This window comes from Leuciscus leuciscus, assembly GCF_965113295.1.
Source record: "Leuciscus leuciscus genome assembly, chromosome: 1".
Lineage (NCBI taxonomy): Eukaryota > Metazoa > Chordata > Actinopteri > Cypriniformes > Leuciscidae > Leuciscus > Leuciscus leuciscus.
In genome coordinates, this window is record NC_138725.1 from 11,123,467 (window position 1) to 11,132,572 (window position 9,106).

The window sequence follows — 9,106 nt, forward strand, 5'->3', positions numbered from 1 at the left end:
AATCTTTACATAAACAGTGCTCTCTTTTCCTTACTTCTTCCTGTCTAGGTTTTGAACAAAGGGAAAATAATAACAGCTGCCAGGGTAGATGTATGCCAGACAGACACAAATATTCCATTACTAGTTACCACAGAGATGTTGCCCTCATTCAGGCTGGTGGCATACTATATGTTGCCATGGCGACCACATGCAGAAGTGGTGGCAGACTCAGTGTTTGTGGATGTGGAGAACCAGTATGTAGGCTCAGTAAGTACATTTTAAACTAAAAACTACTATGAAGAATACATATAGTCTACTCATTATAGAGTGCAATAGTGGCCACAATTTTTTTTTTTAACAGCGCTGGTTCTGGAAGTATTTGTTTTTCGTAAATCTTTTATGGAAAAAAAAAAATCATGAAACTTTTTACTTTTGGAAGCCGACTGCTGCACGCTAGCACTACTTGTCACAAACTCAGTTCCACGGGCCTAATTTATAACCGTTGCATCGCACAAAACAGGCCCTGAAAGAGGCGTACTCCACTTCCGACGGTTGTGAAGTTGTGATTTATAAAAACAAACTTGACAAGAGAATGTTCACCCCTGTAAGCAAATTCTGAGCCATACAAATATATAATAAATATAATAAAATATAAAGCAATTAGAAAATGTTTTATTTGGCCAGTGGAAAAGATTTAGAAAAACTTTCTCTGAAATATATTTTATACTATTTGATTTATTTATTCAAAAACAAGGCATGGATAGGCTACTAAATGATGTTTAGCAATGTAATGTGACACACATCCGTATCTCATATTTTCCTAATGTCTTGTACCGTTAAACATGGTATCGTCACGTGGATGAATATGCATATGCAAATGATATGCAGATGAGGACATGCATAGTAAAATGAGGCTTTGTAAGCTCCATAATATGGTGGAGATGCATGTGCGCACAATCTTCCACTGACTGGGATTTATAAAGGGAATTTTGTGCAAGTTCTGGCGTACTTTTATAAATCAGAATTATTATTTTTGCCTAGGCAAAAACTAGCTTTTGTGTGTAGGTTCACTTTTAGTAGGAATTCTACGCAGTCTTTTATAAATGAGGCCCCTGGAGAGCCACAGCACCAACCCTAATCAAATACACATGATCCAGCTAATCAAGGTCTTCAGGATTACTAGAAGCTTCTAAGCATGTGTGAGTTGGAAGTAAACACTGCAGGGCTGTGGCCCTCCAGGAACTGAGTTTGAGACCATTGCACAGTATTTTGTGAAGTACAGTATCTAGTAAAACAGTGTTGCTTGATAACCATATAGTGGTATAATTATTTGTACTTGCACAAATATTATTCATCTATATATAATTGTGATCGTTTTAGCTCAGTTTAGGACCAGTGGAGGGAGAAAAACTGAATTCATACTCACCAGGAAGCAGCTTTAAATTTCAAGTAAAGGATGACACGGGAGCAAAGGTTAGCCTGGTGGCTGTGGATAATGCCATCTTTCTGCTGAGTAAAAACCACCTGACGCAGAGAAAGGTCATTACAATATACATTACTCTTCATAAATGCAAGACAATATAGACAACTGCTGGTTGTCTCTAGGAGATTTATGGATACTCATGACTCCTTCATTCAGGTGTGGGAGGCGTTGGGTCAGGGTGACATGGGCTGCACCGCAGGAGGAGGCCGGAATAATATGGGTGTTTTCAGCGACGCAGGACTGATGTTTGATTCCAGCACAGGAGGATCCACTGACTCTGGATCAGGTGCTTCACACACAGCATTCTTTCTCTGTTAACTTTAAAAATAAATAGATTAGGTATATGTATTGTAGTAGATTTTTCCCCTACACACTTGACTTAAGTCTACCTGGTTCATCTCGTAATTGACGCCCCTAAACGCCTCCTGATTGACGTTCAATAATATTTATCCTCTAGCGTGTCTCCTAATCGACGTTGGCTGAGTCGGTCAATGTCTTAACCCCTATGAACACTAACACTTGATCTCTAATGCTCCACTAACTTGCTGTGCAGCAATAACTAAACAGACTCTAGACAATGCCTTTGAATATGCTTTAATCACGGCTGGAGGATCTCAGACCAATTTCAGAGAGAATCCCGCCAGCAAAAATACTATATGATTGGTTCCTCAAATGCAAAATTCAGCAAATGCTTCTGTTACTAGGTAAAAGCAAACTCTGGATTTCTTAATTTACTTCACTTACTCAAGGTCATGAGTTACTGTATAAATTTAGATATCTGTCTAGTTTAATTTCCCCTTTTGTTATATGCGGACATGATTCACTAACACACACTGACTGACTGAGTGTTTGGGGACATTCAAGGTTTTAAAAGCATGTAATTGGTAATCCTGCAAGAAAATTAAATGTTAGTTTATGATTAATTAAAAAATGCATCACAAATACAATAGTTAGATATGTGTAGGTTTTTACCATATCTATGTATAAGTATGTAGAACAGTGGTCATGAAGCGGAATGACAATAAAACTCACTTGACTTGACTTGACTAAAAATATATTTTCTTCACTCAGTCTAACCAAGAGAAGGATGAGCGAGTCTTCTTTTCTGATGTTTAAGCTTTCTTTTGGTTTTATGGAACAGATCATTGCTCAAAAAAATCTAGGAGGAAAAGATCTTTAAAGCGAAGAGCAATACATTTGGAAAAAAGAGAGACGTTGGGTGAGTCAGAATAATCTTCACAACATCACAAAATCAGGAATGCATAAAACACAACTAAATGTATCTGTTCATGAGAGCAGGATTTAGTTTTATAGTACAAACATGTACAAAATCCCTATGAAGAATAAAGTTAGTAGTCTCACACAACTGACAAACATTTACCGGTGTGTTCCTCTCTCCCAGGGAAGATCTATTCTGGCACGTCCGTGGAGAGGTGTTGTGTGCACGGCATGAGGGGGATTTCCATTCACTATTCCTGCTTGCATCGCTTGCATCGCTATCGTCACTCTCGTCGTTACATCACCGAGGACGTGTGCTGCAGGTTAGCCTTCCTCCACTGCTGTGTGGAGTACAGAGGGGTGGATACTGGTGTTGTGACCAGGCTTCTAGAAGGAAGAATAGAAACTTGCCCTATGTTTATGGGTTTGTTACTGGGCTCAATGGAGGAAGAAGAAGATGATTTAGCTGGCATGCACAAGTTCTCTAAGCAGTGGCCGATGACTGACATCAGACTGCCCAGCATAGCAGACAGGTAAGAGTTTGACTAAGTAGCCATCTTTACATGCACACAAATGGATTGCAAAATTTAAGGTTCATATAAATATAAATTTCAGAATATGTATTTATTCAGATTGATGAAAATGAATGCATGTAAACACACCTAGTGTAGAGGTAATTTTGCAATAGTCTGTGTCAGGAGTGACTCTTCATACATTTATTGCAGGCGGGCTGTACTTCCAGTGGACTCCGTTCTTCCAGACAGTATCACTCAGTGGGGGACAGGTAAACAGCCCTGTTCTTGCTTGTCTGTCCATCTGTTGTTGGTCTTGGCAGCGACTGCATAATTATAATATCTCTGGTTTTTGCACAACTAAACAGCATGATGTCTGGCAGGTTTCTGTGTAGCTGAACCGTATAATGTGTGTGCGTTCTTCATAGACATGCGCTTGCCTCACTCAGTGTCCAGAAATGGAACGCTTGCAAATCAAAGCTGGGGTCCACAACTACAAGGATGAAAACCTGAAGGCAAGTTTCCTTGACTGCTCAACTTGTTCTAGCATCAGATCACGCACTTAGATGGGAAGGTATCTCACCTGCACGTACACAACAGCGATCACACCCAGATCAGCTGCGTTAAAGTACGGGTCACTGCAGATCACATGACCATTATTAAACAGAGCTGCGCAGTCTAGTGAGAAGCATCTGAATTCAGCGCAGAATTCTCTATCTCTACTACAAACCCTTATATGACTCTGATATAAATTGGTTTTACACCAGATTAAACAGTACTGACATTCTCAATTTATTGATGCGAAAAACAGGAGAAACATTGTTCTAAGAACAAACCAGTTAGAAGACATTCACTCCACAACTCATGGATTTACTTTAGTAAAACAAACTGTTTTTTTTTTTACCCTGCACTGTAAAAAACACTGGATTAAAAACAACCTATGTTGGGTTTTGGTTTAATTTTAATTTTACCCAGCAAATTGGGTTGTTTATTTAACCCAGCATAATGTGTTGATTATTTTTTTTTCACTGTAGTCCGTATGTGGAATCCGTATGATTGTTTGGCTGGAAGCTAGTTATTATATTACACAAATGCATCACTTCGCTTCTGTCACGAACTGCTCCGAGACACGAAGGTTGAGAGCCAAATGCAGCTTTAATTAAGGGTCAATCCAGACAGGTAATCCAATATACAGGCAATAGGTCAAACACAGGTAGGCCGTCCAAACAAACAAACAAAACAGGCAGGGGTCAGAGGCAAAAGAGTAATCCACAGAACAGGCAAGAAATCCAAAAAACTCGGCAGGGCTGATGTGGAGAAGCTCAGGCTGAGGGGATGCTGTGAGATTGTGAGACCCCTAATTCACAAAGCCCACAGTAAAGGACAAACCGCTTATCCGAAGGGGGAGGTCAATATATTGAGGGGTGTTGTCAGGCATGAGGTACTCTAACATGTCCTCAAGCCCACCAAGACCTCATCGTTTAAATCCACCCCATGGCAGAGCTCACAAAACTCTTCAACATATTCCTCTATCGGGCGGTTACCTTGGCTGAGGCGGAAGAGACGGATTACTGGGTCCATGGTAGTTCTGGGTCTTATTCGGCTGTTGGATCTATGTTTGGGCGTGAAGTTTTCTGTCACAAACTACTCCGAGACTCGAAGGTGAGATCCAAATGCAGCTTTAATTAAAGGTTTTATAAATCAGATTTTTTTTTTTTTTTCATAGGCAAAATCTTAATTACAGGCAATAGGTCAAAACACAGGTAGGCCGTCCGTCCAAACAAACAAACAAACAATCAAAACAGGCAGGGGTCAGAGGCAAAAACGTAATCCACAGAATAAGCAAGAAATCCAATAAACCAAGAGACATGAAACCAGGGAGAACGCTCGGAAATGCAGTGCAACAACATACAAAACTTTGCAGAGAGTAAATGAGAGAACATAGATAATGAGACACAGGTGAATGTGATAACGAGTGCTGATGAGTCCAGGCAGAGAATGATGGGAAATGTAGTTTGTGAGTGAAACATGAGAGTCTGGTGTGGAGTGCCCTCTGGTGGCTCTCAAGTGCACTCCAGCTGGTGACCGTTACAGCTTTGATGTGTGATACACATTCACAATTAGTGTAACCACACAAATCAAACCACAAAACCTGTAAGGGCTCTATAAAATTTTCTCCACCGACAACAGTGGGTAGCTACCCCAGCTGCTTAATAAAGCCCCTTAAATTAAATGCATTAAAAAAAAGAAAACAATTCCACTAGCCAGCTACAAACCGACCAATGCATTAAACAAAACCAAGAAACAAACAAAAAACACACACAGAGCTGGCTAGGAAATTAATTTATAAAAAAATAAAAAATAAGGGAGCAGTCATAGTTTCACAATTGTCACTTAAAACAAAAACAAACATAAGAAACAAAACAAAACAAAAGAGAACAACGACTGGCAATTAAAATCCAACATACTAAAACAAAAAGTTATATTTTTCATGAATATCAGTCACATCCAAATAACAAATAAACAAACACAAACCACAAAATGAATAACCATACCTTAAAGGAGCACAATTGGAAGTCGCTTTACAATCCCCCTCCCCTTCTCCATCTTACCTTCTGTAACCCGCAGCTCCCCGTTTATGGCGTAATAACTTGGGTACATGTGATCTATTTATGTCTAGGACCAGATTACAGAAGGTGGGTTCGACTCACTGGAGTATAGGGAATTTATAACAGAAACTAAAGAAAGAAAGCAACTCAGACGCAAAAGATAAATGTTAATTACTAGGAAATTAAATGTATTGTTATTGAGAAAAATAAATTAATTGAATCTTTTGACAAATAAAAGAATATGAATAAACACAAATAAAAAGCAATAATAAACAGTAGTTCAGTTCACAATTGAAACCACAGTTTAATTTGGAAATTTAGATTTCAAAATCAAGTCTCAAAACCAGATTCACAGTTCAAAATCAGTTTCCAGAATAAATAAAACATGTTCAGGAATCAGATTCAATGTCCAGATGTCGCTGAATGTTTTTGTTCAGTTTCAGTTCATTTTCAGTTCTCTCAATAGAAAGGGATTCAGGAGAATCCCGAGAAGACAAAACAAAAGAAACAAAATAGCACAGTTCAGGGTGAGTGTATTTTGTCCTACCAGTTCAGCAAGATGATTGTTCTTTTTACAATCAAGTAGATCCCCTTTATGCTCCAGTCGACTCCATTTTCCCATTTCTTCCCTTTTATATTCCATTCTCTTTTAAGAGCTATGAACACGAATGCACTGTCTAGCGCCAGTCTGCGTCATTTTTCTGCTGATCCCTGATTCTGCTGTTATTGTTGAGTAACAAGTAGCCCTTTAGATTATTCTATCCCTTGAGGTAGCCCACGCTCACAAAAAGGATGGAGACCTCTGTACTAGATCATCTGAGGGATTTCACTGAGCTTGTGTTCTGGTATGAATATTACAGACATGAAAACTGATGATTGATTTCTGTTGCTGCAGGATCACAGAGCTGCTATTGGAGAACAGATATTTCCACTGGATATGGCTCTGGATTCTGTTGATGATAAATATGATGGCTGTGCAGACGACATGGGACACCAGGTGGAAACAAAATATCTGAAGAAGGAACTCGCTATCTCTAAATCTGATTTTAAAGGAGCTTGGCAAGATGGTGAACAGAACTGTAAGCCGCCAGAACAAAACTTGACAAGGATTCATTCAATTGCCATGTATGTGTACACAGACAGAAAAGTCTATTTAGTTTTCAATAATGATACTCGTCATGGTAAACAAAACTACCCAATCGAAACATACGAATGGTATTCACTTCACTTTCTGTTAACTGAGGCGATACAGATTCTAAAGGAAACACAAAATGAATGTTTTCAGACTTATCGCCGTACAAATGTTAAATTTAATGTACTGAACACAGCAGTTCGTTTTGGCTCATTTGCATCCTCTTCTCTTGATCCTAACAGTATGTTTTTTGGAAATGTATCTTGTTTTGACATCTACACTTGTTACGGTGCAAATGTGTCAAAATATTCTAAGCTTCCTCATGAGAAAGAGGTGCTGATTCCTCCGTATGAGATGTTTAATGTCACTGATGTCAAGTCAAAAAGAGATCAGAAAGATCTCCCGTGTGAAACCGTCTACACTTTGAAAAGCATTGGATATACAAGTTACCTGAACTGTGCTTTATTCCCAAGGCCATAAAGAAGTCCAACGTTTTGCACTCAGCTGAACAAAGTGCTTTGTATGTACATCAGTTCCACACAAAATAAATGTATTTGTCAGAAAACATACAGCACTTTCAACATAATGAAATAGTTATTGATTTTATATACGTTTTTGTATACTTGTTTCACATTATTGAACAATTTCATAAGGGTTTTCTTTGTAGCAAACTCTTCTATATCAATGCAGCATAATACATATTACCAATATCAAATATTATAAAAATGTGTTGTTTAATTAAAATTAAAACAACTTACTTTCATCCCATACAAGACCATTCTGTTTCATTTTTTTGCATGCTAACGTTCACCATTGCTGACTAAAAAACAAAATGTTAAAGGCTCAATATGTACGATTTTTTTTTTTTTTTTTCATTAAAATATCCAAAACCCAATAGAACAATGTTATATACAGTGCTATGCATAAGTGAATACACCCATGCTAAAGTTGACTAAAAAGAGGAATAAAAAATCATATTTTGGAAATTGAACTTAATGCCTTAATTTAAAAAATTAGGAAAAATCCAACCTTTAAGGACACCAATTTTCTTTGTGAATGAATAATGTATCGTAAATAAATAAATGTTCTTCCTTAAAATACAGGGTGCATAAGTTTGGACACCCCTATGTTAAATTCCCATAGAGGCAGGCAGATTTTTATTTTTAAGTATTTTTTTATTTTTATTTTTTTAGGATACTATGCATCCTGATAAAGTTCCCTTGGCCTTTGGAATTAAAATAGCCCCACATCATCACATAGCCTTCACCATACCTAGAGTTTGGCATGGGGTACTTTCCATAAGATCATCTCTCAATGCAAATCAAACTAGCTATTAGGCTAACTGAAATAAAACCATGCCAATCTCATAGTTTATAAAGCGACGAGAATACTTTTTGTGCACAAAAACAAACAAAAATAACGAGTTTATTCCACTTTTCATTTCCGTGACGTGACGTGCAACACAGACGCGCTACGCTATTACACTACGTTAAAAAAAACTCGAGGTCCAGAGAGAAGGAAATGAAAAGTGGAATAAAGTCGTTATTTTTGTTTGTTTTTGCGCACAAAAAGTATTCTCGTCGCTTTATAAACTTAAGATTGAGCCACTGGAGTCACTTGGACTATATTAACAATGTATTTAATACATTTTCTGGGCCAGCAAGTTATAGTGTCCATAAGCCTGCAGGAGGAGTGAGACAGGGCTCAGATTGAATAAAAAATATCTTAATTTGTGTTCCGAAGATGAACGAAAGTCTTACAGGGTTGGAACAACATGAGGGTGAGTAATTACTGACAGAATTTTCATTTTTGGGTAAACTAACCCTTTAATTAATTTTTATACTGTTGAAAAAATAATCACATACTTATTTTCCTTATATACAATGCTTATTTAATTGAAAATCAAATAATTGACATTCAACTTCTTTTCCGTTTTACAAAAATGCTAAATTTGATTTCTGCATTTCATTTGCGTATATCATGGTCGATGTATTGTCCGGAGGGCTCGTCCAACCCGACTTTTTCTGCGGCTCGAATTCCCTTTGCTGACAAATAACCGGTCATCAACTTACAACAGTAGGATGGTCCTGCCTGTAGAGTGGTGGAACAAATTAATGGCCTGGTTTCACAGACAGGGCTTAGACTAAACCAAGATTAGGCCTTAGTTCAATTA

At 37.8% G+C, this 9,106-nt stretch overlaps 2 protein-coding genes across 2 annotated transcripts in view; both read left to right on the top strand.

Annotated features, from left to right (window-relative positions):
- The window catches only part of LOC309508382 (complement C3-like), a gene marked incomplete at its 5' end in the record, with an annotated part of 29,970 nt that extends 26,268 nt beyond the window's left edge, over nucleotides 1-3,702 (top strand). The window contains 7 exons of the mRNA XM_082182985.1: nucleotides 49-246; nucleotides 1,360-1,518; nucleotides 1,619-1,748; nucleotides 2,604-2,681; nucleotides 2,865-3,213; nucleotides 3,406-3,464; nucleotides 3,621-3,702. Coding sequence (XP_082039111.1) covers nucleotides 49-246; nucleotides 1,360-1,518; nucleotides 1,619-1,748; nucleotides 2,604-2,681; nucleotides 2,865-3,213; nucleotides 3,406-3,464; nucleotides 3,621-3,697 — 1,050 coding nt within the window. The 3' untranslated portion in view covers nucleotides 3,698-3,702. The remainder of the gene's footprint in view (nucleotides 1-48; nucleotides 247-1,359; nucleotides 1,519-1,618; nucleotides 1,749-2,603; nucleotides 2,682-2,864; nucleotides 3,214-3,405; nucleotides 3,465-3,620) is intronic.
- A 984-nt stretch (nucleotides 3,703-4,686) lies between these two features.
- Nucleotides 4,687-7,659, top strand: LOC309508390 (T-cell ecto-ADP-ribosyltransferase 1-like; the record flags this gene model as incomplete). The annotated part of the gene is made up of 2 exons (XM_082183001.1): nucleotides 4,687-4,854; nucleotides 6,697-7,659. The coding sequence occupies 2 exons, from the start codon at nucleotides 4,687-4,689 to the stop codon at nucleotides 7,411-7,413; spliced, it is 885 nt and encodes a 294-aa protein (XP_082039127.1). The 3' UTR covers nucleotides 7,414-7,659.
- Nucleotides 7,660-9,106: the final 1,447 nt, after the last annotated feature.